The sequence below is a fragment of the Filicampus tigris genome, chromosome 9 (assembly GCF_054856515.1).
Source record: "Filicampus tigris isolate MCC_2025a chromosome 9, RoL_Ftig_1.0, whole genome shotgun sequence".
NCBI lineage: Eukaryota > Metazoa > Chordata > Actinopteri > Syngnathiformes > Syngnathidae > Filicampus > Filicampus tigris.
Genome location: NC_141225.1, coordinates 16,821,938 through 16,837,621, shown reverse-complemented (window position 1 = coordinate 16,837,621; position 15,684 = coordinate 16,821,938). Strand labels below are relative to the sequence as shown.

General features: G+C 40.2%; 2 protein-coding genes across 6 annotated transcripts in view; one reads left to right on the top strand and one right to left on the bottom strand.

Annotated features, from left to right (window-relative positions):
• The window catches only part of fmoda (fibromodulin a), a 49,130-nt gene that overhangs the window by 14,269 nt on the left and 19,177 nt on the right, over positions 1 to 15,684 (top strand). The window lies entirely within an intron of this gene.
• Positions 2,288 to 11,624, bottom strand: prelp (proline/arginine-rich end leucine-rich repeat protein). Its single transcript, XM_086040287.1, has 7 exons — positions 11,501 to 11,624; positions 7,646 to 8,063; positions 7,366 to 7,551; positions 7,111 to 7,268; positions 5,843 to 6,039; positions 3,009 to 3,084; positions 2,288 to 2,890 (listed from the first exon to the last, which is right to left on the bottom strand). The coding sequence occupies exons 2-7, from the start codon at positions 8,057 to 8,059 to the stop codon at positions 2,800 to 2,802; spliced, it is 1,122 nt and encodes a 373-aa protein (XP_085896413.1). The 5' UTR covers positions 8,060 to 8,063; positions 11,501 to 11,624; the 3' UTR covers positions 2,288 to 2,799.

Here is a 15,684-nt window from a genome sequence, read left to right as displayed (position 1 = left end):
GCCTTCGCCCGTTGACGGCTGGGATAGGCTCCAGCACCTCCCCGCGACCCTGTATAGGATAAGCGGTTTGGAAGATGACACACATGAATTTACAAATACAAATATTGCCCAACAACATCGCTTACTAGCAAAATTTTTGAAAACCTTAAACTAAGGCAAATACAGACACAATAAAAGCTATTAAATGAACTATCTTTGTTTGAACACACTTTGCTTCAATACACAAAAGTCATGTCATTTCTTCCAATTTACATCTTCAAGGTCTTCTGTGCTGTGCACGTGGATTGCTTTTTCTCCCTGCTCCTTTTGGATGCACACATCCCCTTCTAGCACAAACGAGTCTGAACGGGTCAGTATTTGCAATCACGTGTTGTTGTTTGTTTGGATTTGACTCCACACAGCATTACATTTTGCAAACATGCAGTAAAGTTGCAAAGTAAAAGTAGTCCACCAAATAAATACTTGACTAAGAGTAAATAAGTAGGATTCAGTGAAAAGACTACTCAGACGTTTATTATTTTCTTTCCATAAATACAAATAAAATATTTGTGTGCAAATTCCGCCATTGTCCAACATGACTGCGTGTGCACGTGAGTATGTGTGTGCATGTTTGTGTATATACGGGTCTGTGCAGGAGCCCACTTGTGCTCCGAAAGACGCCCATTTGGCAGTTTGGTTCCATACATATGACCATAAAACTGTTAGCATATGCACATTTAACTCACGTAAACAACAATAGAAACATCTACATTACTGGGGTGCCAGAGTATTTAATAAATCGATAAAAATGAAAGTAGCGAACGGGATGCGGCTCAACGCAATTGAATAAAAGTGCCCTTTCTTCTTAACGTATATATTCAAGTAAAACACTTATGTCCAAATTTGGGAAAAATGTTAAATTTTCAAGTTAATGTTAATAAAAATAAGAAAACTGCCAAAAACCAAAAATTGACATTAGTGTTTTTCACAGGACAGCGACGATAATCAGTCATCCGAGCAACTTCTTTTTCAGAGACGTGTTAGATCTGGCCTATTTGGCGCATATGATTAGATAGGTGACTTGAGCTAGGCCGTTACCTTGCCGTTTTCTTTCTCTTGCTTTCATTTGGCTTCCCTTCTCTATGACACCCTTGACACATGTTAGTTGATTTCAATTAAGATGGTGTCATATTGTCATATTGGCTCATATTTGTGACAAATGTGCTCATGCAAAAGGGAGGTCTTTTTGTTTGGGTGCTTCGGGCATTTAATGTATCCAATTACATAATAATATCATTTAGTTACTAGCTTCTGTGGTGTCTACAGCCAAGTGCAATTGCTTCAGTCTAAGAATAGAACATGGCACAGGCTTGAATGAATTTGCAGTGCAATTAAGTATCACCACCCTTCATTCATAATTAGATGATTGTTGTTGGTTTCAAGTCTCTTGCAATAACATGATGTTTATATAGTCTTTTTGACTAAGATAAACAAATGGAGGTAATTTTGGACAATAGCTACTTTGGTGGAAAGTTTAACCACAGTGACACATCCATCCGCTGGTAAGGAAATACAAAAAGGAAAGGTTTTACCTTTATAATAAGTCTACAAAAAAAAAAGAAGAAGAAGAAAGAAGAAAGAAAGAAAGAGAGAAATACTTGAATGTCCAACATTTCATATAATCTGCCCAGGTTTCTGCTTCGGCTGTTCGTCATAATCACTTCAACCAAAATTGAAAGAATATCTTTTTATGTTTCTGTTATTTATGTTTATTTGTCCGCTTTTAAATGAATTATAGATATATAATATAAATAGAATAAAAGATCCATTGTGGTGGTACATAATGGCAAAAATCCTAAATATATTAACTCCGTCATTGTCCAAATGCTTCTGGAACTAACTGAAAATCATTGCGCCAGAAAGTTTACAATTGTGTAACAAAAACATTCTGTTATTGCTGTTAGCCGTTAGCCGTAATTGTGTCTGCTTTTGTTGTGCCGCAAGTGATGTCATCATTTCCTACGCTGCACTTTCTGCCCTGTCATACCTGTTTTACCTGCAAACACTCACTTTCGCTGCTGCATAGACGACGGGAGAAAGCTTGTCCTTGTGTAAATTGGACTCGCAATGTCTTGCTGTTATAACAAAAACTAAAATTGTACACAAAGGTTTTATGAACCCCTGTTTTATCCTCAATAATGTAAGAGAGTTAACATAAAAGTGCTTAAATGCATGTACTTTTTATTCACACACTTCACTCGTGAAAGCTAAATTATTCAAATCCATTTAAATAAAAAACAGAAGAAAAAAAGGTCCAAGACAATGTTTATTCACTTAATTATTATTTTTACAAAGCTTTATACAGGGAAGAAGGAATACAATGAGATTTTGCTCGGAATCACGTGAAAAATGCATGCACATTTTGGGACACTTCCAACTACACAGTAGTTAACGTTTTCTTTTTTTTTTTTCCCTCCCCAGTCTACTTATGAACATACTAACTACATATGTGAAGCGTGTCCGTCAATGCACCTGTATTTTCAGGCTTCTCAAGCGTTTGTCTTCTGAAATGTTTGTTTACAACACCATACAATATGTACTAATACATTTCTATCAACAGTAAAGTGGATCATTATATTATTTAGAAACTCCTCAAGCAGACATAATTGTGCTACCTGTGAAATCAATGAAATTTCGAAACCCCTGGAAATTTGTTGCAGTATAGCCTAGAGACAGTTCCCAAAGTGCACGTGAGGAGCGGGTGAGGGTAATGGCGTGTGTGAGTGTTAGCGCACGCTTCCTTGCTCCAAGGCAGTTTCCCTAAATAACAATGGAGTGAAGGTGTCTGAAGCACATGATGACATCCAGCGGTATGGGCGGGCTGAGTTGATTTCCATCCAAGCGCAGGTACCTGAAGCAACACCAACGTGACTTAACATGCCGATCAATGACGTTTTGAAACCAGAGACGATATTGTAGATGTATTCTTCTTCACTTCCTGTTTTGGCCGCCTGCGCCACTCGACTCACCTTAGTCTGGGAATCTGGCTGGGGTCACTCATGTCGGCCTGCAGGCTGCGTGGGCAGATCAGGGTGCCATTGATATCTGTCGGTAGGAAGCGTATAATGGATTCTCAAACAAGCCCGTCTACGGTTACATCATTGTAGAATTCCAATCTTAAGTAATTTCAAATTGCACGTGCGTGGAGGCTATCAAACAAAAGGAAATTAGGTGTGGCACAGGTGATTTGTTGACATTACTAAATGTTCATTATAGCAACGTCTTTGGTAACTGTGGCCGACTGCTGACCTCAGCTTTAGTTTATACAGATGAAGTCTAAACAGTGTGGTCTATGAAAGTTCAAATGAAAGCATAATAACATATTTTAACTATCATACTATGTAATTACTGGTAGTCCAAATATTATACAATGATATTTATCACAGGTTGAAATTGGGCAAAGTTATTCATCTAAAAATAGAAATAGCAAAGTATACTTAGGGGCATTGGGGGAAAAGAAAGATCCTATAATGAAGCAAACTAAAACAAACACATCAAAATTGAATTCAAGTTTATGTTTGTACCAGTGGTGGTTTAACTGTCTGTATTAGGGTTGTCAAAAAAATCGATACCTCAATATGAATCGATATTAAATGCAGTATCGATTCAAGATATTCAACTGCTTTGGTATCGATACTTTTCAGTCTCACCGCCTCATTCTGATTACGCTGACACGCACGGTCCTTCCAGACGCCAATGGTGTCGCTGTGTACACCGGTGTGCGGGAAATAGACGAAGAAGAAGCTGCTGACTCCAAAATATCACTAAAGCTAACGGTTAGCTTCGTCTATTTTTACATCGATCGGGGCTGGTTACTAGGGAGCATTTGTCGAGTTGCACCAACAAATACAGTAAAAGCTTGGCAAAGCTGCAACTTCAGAACACATCCATAACACTCAAGCTAACGGTTACGCCGTAGTGGATATAAAAAGTCTACACACCCCCTGTTCAAATGCTAGGTTTTTACAATATAAAAAAAGAGATGCTGCGGTTGCGCCAACTCCCGTGACCCTCATGTGGATAGGCAGTTCAGATAATGGATGGATGACAAAAGAGATAAAGATAAAAATATGAACAACTTTTTTCCACCTTAATGCGACCCTGTAACCTGTACAACTCAACTTATTTTTGTTTCATATTTTCGAGAGAAGCGTAAAAATTAAACAATTGAGACAATGTGGTTACACAAGTGTGCACAGCCTCTTATAACCGCGGATGTGACTGTTCAGAATGAAGCAATCACTTACAAACTCATGTTAAATGGTAGCCCATTTAAAGTAACTGATTAACCACAAATAAAGTTATCTGTACCGCTTCTCCTCACAAGGGTCGCGGGGCGTGCTGGAGCCTATCCCAGCTGTCTTTGGGCAGTAGGCGGGGGACACCCTGAATTGGTTGCCAGCCAATCGCAGGGCACACAGAGACAGACATTCGCACTCACAATCACACCTAGGGGCAATTTAGAGTGTCCAATTAACCTACAAAGCATATTTTTGGAATGCGGGAGGAAACCGGAGTACCCGGAGGAAACCCACGCAGGCACGGGGAGAACATGCAAACTCCACACAGGGAGGCCGGAGCCGGGATCGAACCCACGACCTCTGAACTGTGAGGCGGACGTGCTAACCAGTTGACCACCGTGCCGCCTTCTAACAAGCTTGTGTCGCTTAATCGTTTGTGTTCAAATATCCTTTGCTTAAAGAGTTGTACGACTGTGACATTGATGCTATTCGTTGGTCTGCCAATGCCATTTTGTATTGTTAGCATTAAGCGAGCGGACTTTCCCAAGGCAAAGTTAAGTGGTTGTTTCCAATGCACATGTAATTCTCTTTGTTTTTAGTTTGACAGTAAACTTCAATTGAGTATGGCAACAAACAGCTTGGAATAAGCACTTGGTCTCTTTTTGGAAGAATTGTTCATTATCTGCCAAACTGCCGCTTGTTGGAAAGAGAGTTGAGTTGAATTCGCTGACAGCATCTAGCACACTTTTCTCAAATTTTTGCTCCCAAGTCAAAGCAAAAATAATCGGCCAAAAGATGGCTCGTATCTTGAAAGACTCTTAAATCCGGTCCCTCGTAATCACGTTACTACTGTATATACTTGTGGGTATACAAGTGAGGATTATTGAACCTAGCTGCAGGTCATTACGGTTTTAGAGGATGTCCTCTGTGATGCTACAATGACCATTTCATTTATGTCGATAACGACTGCCTATGTTGCTTCTTGTTGTAGGTTTGTTTGTCTATGTGTGCCCTGCGATTGGCTGGCCACCAGTTCAGGGTGTACCCCGCCCACTGCCCAAAGAGTGCCGGTATAGGCTCCGGCATGCCCGTGATGTTTTATAGCTATCATTTTTCTTCACAGCCTTTTGAAAAAGTAACAATTATAAAGTAATAAGGTAAAAATTGTTCAGTAATTGAGCTGAATTATTTTTAGAGCTGTGTTTTGTTTGTATGGGAATATTTCCGCTATTGGATGTTGCTTGTGTTTTAAAATGATACTGAATTCAAGACGTCCATCATTAATCCAAAGCAAGTGTTTCGTACCGCACTTTGCTGATTACACAAGTCTTGTCTGACATGATGGAGAGCATAATAGTAAAATTGTATCCGTCCCTTTTCTGTGGTGCTTTTCCTCACTAGGGTTGCGGGGGTGCTTTAGACTTTCCCAGCTGATGTTGGGCAAGAGGCGGGGTGCATCCTGAACTGGTTGCCAGCCAATGTCAGTAGTGGAAGAATTATGAAACAAAAATAACGAAGCTTACGCATGGACAACACATTCCGGCGAGCCGCCTTCGACTTACTCTCGATGGTGTTGTGATTGAGGTGCAGATGCTCCAGGTGAGTGCTGAAGAGAGGAATGGTGGCCAGCTGGTTGTGAGCGAGCTGCAGGTCCAGCAAGGTGGAGATGTTGAACACGGCCCTGGGGACGCTTTTGTCACTTAGATGGTTGTAGTTGAGCCTCACAAAAGCAAGGTGAGAGAAGCCTTGGAAGTAGTCTCTGAATAGGAGAATAACCTTTCTCAACATGTTGTCTTCCAAAACACTTAGCAGCCTTTTTTTTATGATTTAGTGCTAGAGTGGCTCCAACTAAAAAAAAATTCATCGGGTGCTTTAAACACCTGATATTGATTCTGATTAAAGAATTCTAAGCGTGATATGTAAAAATTAGGGCTGTCAAAGTTAAAGCATTAACTATGGAGATTAATTTAAATTTCACAACGCATTAAAAAAAAAAAAAAAAAAAACTCAGTTAACTCAGTTTTATTTACTTCCTGTGACAGCTGACCTCTGCTAACTTTGCAGGCAAACCTAGAGGAGAGTTAGTCGCAAAGACAGACTTTTACATAGTTTTACTTTAAAAAGTTGCGTGATGGATCATTGGAGAAATCTAAAATAATTTGCGCACTTTGCAAAGTCAAATTCAAGTACCATTAGTTGTATGTCTTTGGTGTATCGTTCAACAGTTCTATTTTACAGGAAAAGAATCTTATTCAAGGATCAAAGAGAGCTATTAGAACAGTCTTTGAACCAAAATATACTTTTATTTTATTTCCACATTAATTCCAAGATTATCCTCAAGTAAATATAATTTCTGAGCTTCATAAAAAAAATTTAATTGGAAAGATATGATTAATCGTGATCAATTCTGGAAAATTTTGCGATTAATTAGTTGACAAAATTTAATCGCTTGACAGCACTAGTAAAAATAAACTTCTACAATATGTCTCTGCCTTAATCACTGACACATCCCCGTGGGATTTGACTCATCCTATGTGCCAAGTTCTGAGCCCGGTGAAGTCTGCCTAGCAACAAGTGACCATGCAACATGACCAGGAAATGGAATCACATTTATTTATTTTTTAATCTATGTCTTAGTTTACACTCAAAACCTCAAATTACTTTTAAGTTCTGAATTGGAATGAATAAAAACAGATAGTAAGAATGTAAAGGTTACCTCACCTTTTTATTTTACACAAAAAAACACGACTGAATCTTAACTATTGTTGAGTCCAGTGCGTTTATATGTGATTTTATTCGCTGTGTAGCCACTTGGGCTCGGTATACTTGCTTTGGAATATCGTCGATGCGGTTTTTGTCGAGGAAAAGCTGTATGAGGCAGTTCGGGACGCCAGCGGGCATCTTTTTTAGCACGTTGTGGGCCAAATTGAGCTGCATCAGGCTGGACAAATCCTTGAAAGTGCTCCTGCCCAGGTCACTGTCGCTCAGCTGGGAGGGAAGACGTCACCGCCATATTGACACAAGGTGCAGAGAACACACACACACACACACACACACACAAGTGCATCGAAATAGGGGATTTCACCTGGTTGTGGTACAGGTCAAGTAGGGTCAGGTTCCCCATCTTACTCAGGGCGCCCGCAGGTATTTTGGAAATACGATTCTTACTGAGACGGAGCTGTTCCAGACTTGCCGGGAGGCCCGAGGGCACCTCCTTCAGCTGGTTGCGTTGAACATAGAGGTACAAAAGCGCAGGTATATTCTGGAACGCCTACGCAAAGGATATAAATAGAGCAGCGTCGCCGTTGCAGGAATTTCGCAACAATACATCATCATCACTGCACCAAGCGAGGAAGCTGTCCTACCTGTTTGTCTATTCGCTGGATGCGATTGTTTGCCAGGTTGATCCAACGGATGTCCGTGGCATTTACGAACGGTTCGGCCGTCACCTCCGAGATGTAGTTGTTTTGAAGGTACAGATAGTGGGTTCTGAACGGGATGACAGGGATCACGCGGATGTTCCGGTTCTCGCAGTTGAGAGAGTTGGGATAGCTTGGAGAGCACAGACACTCCCTGGGGCAGTCGGGGTAGGGGGAAGGCGGGCCCAGAATAAGCGGGGGGATGTCCGTTGGCTCCTGAGGTTCGGGCTGGGGGACGGAGGGCTGCCTGGGCGTGGTCGGGCGCCTGGTGGGCTTCCTTGGCCGAGGCCTCTGGGCGAGTACCGTTCCTATCAGAAGGAGCAGCACCAAGGCAGAGAAGAGTCCTGCGGGGGCCTTCATGCTCCTAAATAAACAATAACAAAGGTTTCATGTTTGTTTTTCTTCTTGCACATCCCCCAAGGATGTTATCTTACTTACATGTTTTTTGTTTTTTTCTGGTTTGTGGGTTTGTTTTTTAATCATGGGTTGGTGTTCTGCCAATTTTGATGAGAATCCACACACAAGTAGATGAAATTAATCATCAAAATTACACTATGTGTGTGGTAATCATTTAGCTACAGTGTCAGTTTTGACAGCAATATTATTTTCAGACAGTTATGCTGGATGATTTGATCATATCGTGTTTGTATTTGTACTACTTACATACTGTTTGATTTACTGGTAGCTGTGTTTTGAAGCTTTGGAACCAGAAGATGTTCTGGATCTTGAGTGTCCATAGTTAATGTTGAGGCCTATCAATAAAGCCTACCTTCATAGAATATTGATGCATACATTTCCAGAATGTCTGCTTGTCATAAGACACAGCACTCTTCACCTTTGTTGTACTTGTTTTTATACAAACGATTGCTTCGTTTTTGGTGCTGGTGAGTAAGCAAAAATCCATTTGTAAGGCAGGAAATTAAGAGTTGCTGAATGCTGTGTTGAAAGAGCTTGAGAAGGGATAAAGACTCTTTTGTCAGCGCTGCTCCTGAGGGAGACTTGAAGAAGGGAAGACTGCAGGTCTGGAAGTTCCAGAGTCTTTGCACATGGACTTTCACTAATAAGCTTACATACCGCTGCATGTGGCTACAGCATGTGCATGCTTGCATAACCACTAATGTAGCCCCATGGAAGAATTTCACCATACCAAAGTGGAAGAAAATACAGCTGGGCACCTGTCAGCCCAAACAGCAGTATATTCTAATCACTTTGTTAGTACAGTTAGGAAAGTCTTTTGACCATTAGGTAAACATCTCCCATGAATCATGGTGCAGGAACCTTCCAGACAGCATTTGTTCTGCCTGGGAAAAAAACCCCCAAAAAAAACCAGCGATCCCTGGCACTGCCCTTCCTTTTCCCTCTCAGTCATCCAGAGCCTTCCAGACCCTCGTTCCACATCGGACACCAAAGGGACTCGCCCTGCTTCCTTCCGTTGACTGTTGTCATGTGTGATGGCTTCTTAAAACAGAATATTGTCTAAAACATAGCAGTGTTGTCTTCATACCCACGATCCGATGTCATATTTAAGTGTTTGGATTATTTGTGTTGAACTTGTATTTGATGACTAATGTTGCACAGTTCCGGCAAATAACGTAACTCTGATTTTTTTTTTTTGACTTTGGTAAAAACAAACCCTGAAAAAGAAAACATACACACGCAAGTGACCGCAGTAACTTCACCTACACAATGTAAAACGATAATACTGATCAGTTTTGAGTGACGCTATCAGAGACCGGTCAAAAGTTTATAGATGGGCCTTCTCGTTCCAAACTTTAGATGAGTGCTGCATAATATGAGTTGTATAGCTATTCACACTCACATTCACACCTATGGACAATTTAGAGCAGTGGTTTATCCAAATTACACCATTTGTGGCCCGCCCACTGATTTCTTTTGGATGTACTTAATTTGGACATTTTCATCGGTTACACAAGTTAAAATGGGGTAAACTAACATATCATTTGAATATTTTCGAGGAAAAGAGTAGAAAATCACATCAGGTTACCACTTTTTAATCATGTGCAACTGAAAGTTAAGTACTTTTTTCTTAGTGATATAGTCATCTTACGGCAGATTGCTCTTCGTTTGATTCTGAATGTGGAGAGGGGATTCAGCTGCTGTAGTGGAGGTATGAATCCTTTTTAGTGGGCCACCCCACAATAATAATTATTTTTAAAATCGTAAACTCTTTGCCTTAAACCTTTAAAAGAAAGGCTTGACATAGATGTTTTAAAAAAAAAAAAAAAAACAACATTACATAAACAATAAATCAAATTGGCCCTTCCTTCCTTCTATTTTTCTGTTTGCGAGCAGTGGAGAAAAAAGCTTGGACACCCCTGATTTAGAGTTTTTAATAAACTAAACATATTTTTAGGAATGTGGGAGTAATCAGCAAAACCCCATGCAAGCATGGGCAAAGCATGCCAAACGCTACACAAGAAGCGATGAGCCAAGTTTCAAACTCTGAACCACTTGACCGCGAGGCTGACATGCTAACCAAAACCGTGCCGTGCTACCATTAGCAGTAGCATTTTCGATGTATATAGCTTCTCATTTGCAAAGGTTAAATAATGTTTGACGTGCTCATCTATTGGCTCGTATCGGACTGGGAAGGTGTACCTAATTGTGCGTCAGTAGTTGTAAATAGCCATTAAGTGATGGAAAATATAGTATCTAACAAGTCCCCTTGGACGTTTTAAATCTGAAAAAAAGTGGCTTTGTGACGTGTAACAATAAAGTACACAAGCCAATTAATTTCAACACATCGGTATAAAAAGTAGATGGTCCTGCATGCTGAAACTGAAAATCAAACAATAATCAAAACCACATAACAGCAATCTTGCTGTGTTAAAAACATTAACCACAGCTGAAGTGGTCAAATGCATACTGGAGTCATTTGTGACTAAACAACACAAGCACATGCATAATTAGATGTTGCTCAGTATGATGTCATCCAAACGGCATAGTTGGGCTGTTTTCATGTCTTTCATGTACGACCTGGCTCGTGGCAAAGGAATTGTGTAGAAGCAAGCGTGTGCCCCCTTTTGAAGCCCTCCTCACCAACACACTCTCTGCATTAGTCTTAGGATGTGATTGCCAAATATGTTCTCATGTGGGTGTGGCTGGCCTGCATTGGCTGTCCAAAAAAATGTGCATCTGTAAACCCATCTGGGTGTGCGGAGACAACCTTGCATGATAGAATCAATACAGTAAATACAATATTCAAAATCAGCTAAATTGAGAGCAGTGATTTGGGGTTTGATTATGTCTACTTTTGAACAGGGCAATTGAACAGTTAAATCAGTCGATCACACAGTAAATAATACGGAATGATCCTTAAAATGATGCAAATATTGGACTGGAATTAGGGACTAAAAGAGGCCGAATGTTTTTTTTCCTTTAACCAATAGTTAATAGTACACTTTGTGTGCACGTTTTTTTTTTTTTTTTATAAAAGCATACCTGAAAGGTTTTCCTTGTTGCAAAATATTTATTTCCTGCTTTTAAGCCCTTTGAGCCAGTAACATTTTTGTGATGATCCAGGAGTGTGGATAAATCAGCATTGGGCAAAATGGACTTTGGAACAGTTTTGGTCATTTTTTGTAAAGTTTGGAACTAACACATGAGGAAAACTTGGATCTGCTGGAGTACCACAGTGTGGCAGGTATGGCAAAGCACACCGTAACCATGGAAACACAATATGGCATTTGCTGTCCACGTGCAAACAGTCTCATTACACAACACACCCTCTGTTTTCACACCCAAACATCACTGTAAAAAAAACAAATAAAAGTTCCTTACCTGCCTTTGGTACCTGCCCTCTTTTGTCAAGTCACAAGTTGTGTCTTTTCTTCTCACTGCCTTTCGCCCTCCTTCCTTCTTTAGGCGTCCACTCCCTCTCTTCCTCTCTGTCCCTCACCCTCCCCAGCCTCCCTCCTTCCCTCTCTCTCTTTGAGTTGTTTGGCTTTTTTCCCTCTCAAGGTCACAGTGCCTCTTTCTTCACGATCCACGACTTTTACTCTTCACAGAGTCCATCTTGGTTTCCTTCAGTGACAAAACAACCAAGTAGCATGTCTGCTGCGGTATATTTGCATGGATGCAAAAACGTGTGAAAGATGGAACATTAGACTTTTTCGGCGCCGCCCAGCTGTGATTGAATTGGTCTTTCATTCTCTCTCTCTCTCTCTTTCTCTCTCTCCTCTATTGTTTAGATGATGGCACTCACATCAAATCATGTGGTTTTCATTAGCAACATCCAACTGCAAACTGCATCCACGTTTTCTCTCTTTTTTTGTGTAAGTTAAGTGAGCCAGACTCACACAGTCTAAGTATTTTTTGTACCACACGAAAATTTGAACGAATGCAATGCATGAGGTCTACCCGCCGCCAAACAACCAACTTTCCTGCCCTTACTGGCCATCATTTGTCATTAAGGTTTTACGGTTTATAACACGGCACATCAGTTATCAGTTAACTTCTTTAGACACTTATAATTCTGCTCATCCTTTTCAAGGGAAGCTGGGCCCTTTCCCCGCTGACTTTGGGACAAGTAACGGGTTACACCCTAGATTGGTCACCGGCCAATTGTGAGGCACATGCAGACAAACAGCCATTCACACTCACACAGGGCTGCACTGGCATAAAAAAAAAAAAAAAATCAGCCCTGGCATTTTGACTTAGACCGGCTCACACGCAACCTTGCAATCCCTTCTGTAACTGAGAACTCATTGTTTGTCATACTATCTATAAAATGAAATGCACACATCCCACATCCAGAACCTTGCTCATCACACCCATAATACAAGCAGAATCAAGTGGAGGTAAAAAGCAACATTCTGTTGAGCTTAATTGACTAGATAATGCTATTTTATTTCATAGTGTACTTCTACCTCACTAGCTAGCGGCTAGTCAGAGCCGATACAGTTTTACAGACTGCAATTAATGGCCCATTCATTCAAATCATATCGTAAAAGCACAATGACACCAAAAAAAATCTCTTAGTTCGTCACAATTCTAAATGCTGGTTTTTTGCTTGGATTTGTTCCTACTTGTATTACGAATGTGTTGACAAAGATATGTGTGCACCTTATTTCATGAAACCATGACTGTGGTTAGTATGATAAACAATGATTTTAGCCATGTTGTTTGCTTGCTATGGTGTGAGAATGTTGGGTACAATTGACATTGACTGCAAGAATCAAAGGTTCTAGTCTAAAAACAGATTCTTACAAAAAAATGCATCAAAACATGATTCTTTCACTGATGTTGACATTTCATCTGATGTTGGTTCAGTTTGCTGTTTAGATCGTAAATAGATTGATGGGCTGCTCTCTATAAACTGCGGGCCGGTGTCTTGGGGTAAAAGAGAGGAAAATGATAATTAAATAGCACTGTATCGGCCCCAAAAGAGGGCAGCCCACCGGGCATCTGCCCTGTTGCCAGATGGCCAGTCCAGCCCTGCACACACGGATTCAACCAATAGACAATTAAGAGTCTTCAATGAACCTAACAAGCATGTTTTGGAAGAATTATTCCCACCATGCCACCTGAATTAAGAATTATTACTTGAAAATTGCCTGTACAGTTAATGAAGGGTTTCCCTCGGTGATGACCTGGAACAGATGAATTCAATCCCAGGCTTGTGACACAGAGCACAGCTGGGCCGAACATCTGGTAATGACTGACCTCAACCAGAAATGGAAAAATAAAACAACATTTCTATTTATTCACTTGTTGTGATCATCTCACTGTGGTTGAAGTTGACTTCTTTTTTTGAAATGCCCTTAAGTACGCAATCTTTGTGTACAAAAGAAAACAGAAAAAAAAAGCCAAATCCGTAGAAGTTCTGTCAAGAATGTAAATCCGTCTTAAACGTTGAAAATCAAACCTCAAGGAGTTCTTAGCAAGCACAATGTCATTTGCTGTGGCTGTTTAGGCAAAACGCATCCAAGCATCGTTGGGATGTTTCATTAGAGGTGCTGAGTATACAAGGCTATTTGTGTGGTTTGTTTTTGCATGTGCAAACTGTGTCACATGGCCTTCGGAATGCGAGTCGTCTAGCTCGCAGTGCTCAAATCCACGCAGATGGACAACAAAGCGCTGAATGTTTGCGCTGAGCTTCTACCTGTTGATTCTAGAGCAGCGATATTTATTGAGGGCTCACACTTGCTTTTACTGCAGGAAACATTCAAAGCTGCGGCCGTTTTGCTCGCTATTACATACTGAAGCAGCTGCTTTCCAAAGAGATGACGAGTGATGGGGGTTCAAGCTATGGTCCAAAATAGCAAAATGTTTATATTAATCAAAGAGCCATCCGACAAGAGGTTCTTCTGTCATCTACAAAGCAGTTTGTGTTGTCTTGCTCGGTGATTTAAAGATGAGCTGGACTTGGGGCAAGAAAGAAAACAGAGGAGAGGAAGTTATATTCTCTCCATCATTGATAGTGTCATGTGTGTTGTACCGAAATGTTGCACACATTGAGATGAGACAACATCACATCCTGTGAGCTGTGTGTGAAAATTCTTGTCTTTTTCATGCCGCACCCAATTGGCCTTGCAAAAAGGCCAAAATCCACGTCTCTGAAGTCCGTGAGCCAACAGTATTGGCTGTTAAAATGCTTACTCTCAGCATTTTAGTCATGTCACTATGTCTGCCTACAAAAAAATATAAAAAACACAAAATATTTTTGTTATAAATCACTGACTGCTGGCACAAATGCAATACTGTTTGTCTTGTGGAATATGACAGGAGAATTCATGTCTGATGAAAGCGAAGACGATTTGTTGCTTTTTATTCTTTAGTTTCCAGGTCCTAGTTCAGCTATATCAACTGGAAATGGGTCAAAGAGCAATTTTCTCTCGCTGGCTCCCTCTAAGTGAGTTGGTATAGGCTCCCGATTCCCTGTCACCCAGAACATGATAAGTCGTATGGACAACAATAAACACACGACTGAATAAAAAAATAAAAAATAAATAATAATAATAATAATAACAAAGATGATGACCTTTGTGGGTAGCGAATGAGAAAAATTCACAGCAAGTACTTTTATTTTATTTATTTATTTTTTCAATCAGTAGTTGATGTTTTTTGTTTTTGTTTTGTTTCATTACACAGATGCCTTCTGTTTTGCATGTTAAATTTACCCAATGACAACAGTGGTGAAAGAAAAAAAAACATTTGCATGTGCTTGTAATTCAGTTGGTGAATCTGACGGCACATTTGAATATCATTCAGTAGTCAAAACCCATAGCCATAAAACAGTCTGTTTGGGTTCTTCTCATATTCTGATGTCGTCACCTCCATCTATGCAGGCTTTTAATCTACAGCCTGACAGTTGACTCGTCATAAACAGTTACATGAATAGACCCGATGACTGTGTGACGCTCATGTGTTCCGTGACTTGTGTCTTGGGCGCATTGTTTCAAGTATACTGTTTCTGAAGCCAGTCCAAAATTTAATTGTTGCCACAAAAAAAAAAAAAAAAAAAGTGTGTTGCCTTTTATACACAGCAAAGATTGTACAATCAGCTCAGTAGAGAAATAAACAATTGTTCATCTATGTAAGCCTTTTCCCTTATTAGAATGTATTTCAGCTGTGACTGAGTACTGCCAATATACTTTATATACTGTATATGCGCATTACAAAGCTCTAATTACCATAATGGACCAGTGGGACCAGTATAGCTTATTAAACTGCTGAGTCAGCATTACCATTGTTTCTTTTTCTTACAAACAAATAAATGTGTACAGAATATTCATACATGGACACAATTCACCTTGTCTTGAGCTCGAAACTCTTCAGGATGAAGAGAGGCTCAATCAGCCCACTTTTTTTCTGGTGAAAGGTGTTAGACGGGCTTGTTAAACACGTTTCTATGTAAAACACCATTAATGAAGGGAAAATCCAGCAGAAGCTAAATCTTTAAATCCCCAGTTGATTCAAACCTTCATTTCAACAACTGTGCAAGTCATGGAAAAAGGCTACCT

Excerpts from the sequence above, each read along its gene's own strand:
- prelp (XM_086040287.1), bottom strand. The coding sequence starts at position 8,059 with ATGAAGGCCCCCGCAGGACTCTTCTCTGCCTTGGTGCTGCTCCTTCTG. Across the intron at positions 7,269-7,365 it reads TTGACCTGTACCACAACCAG|CTGAGCGACAGTGACCTGGG; the intron begins GTGAAATCCCCT and ends CTTCCCTCCCAG. Across the intron at positions 3,085-5,842 it reads CAATCACAACACCATCGAGA|ATATCAATGGCACCCTGATC; the intron begins GTAAGTCGAAGG and ends TCCTACCGACAG.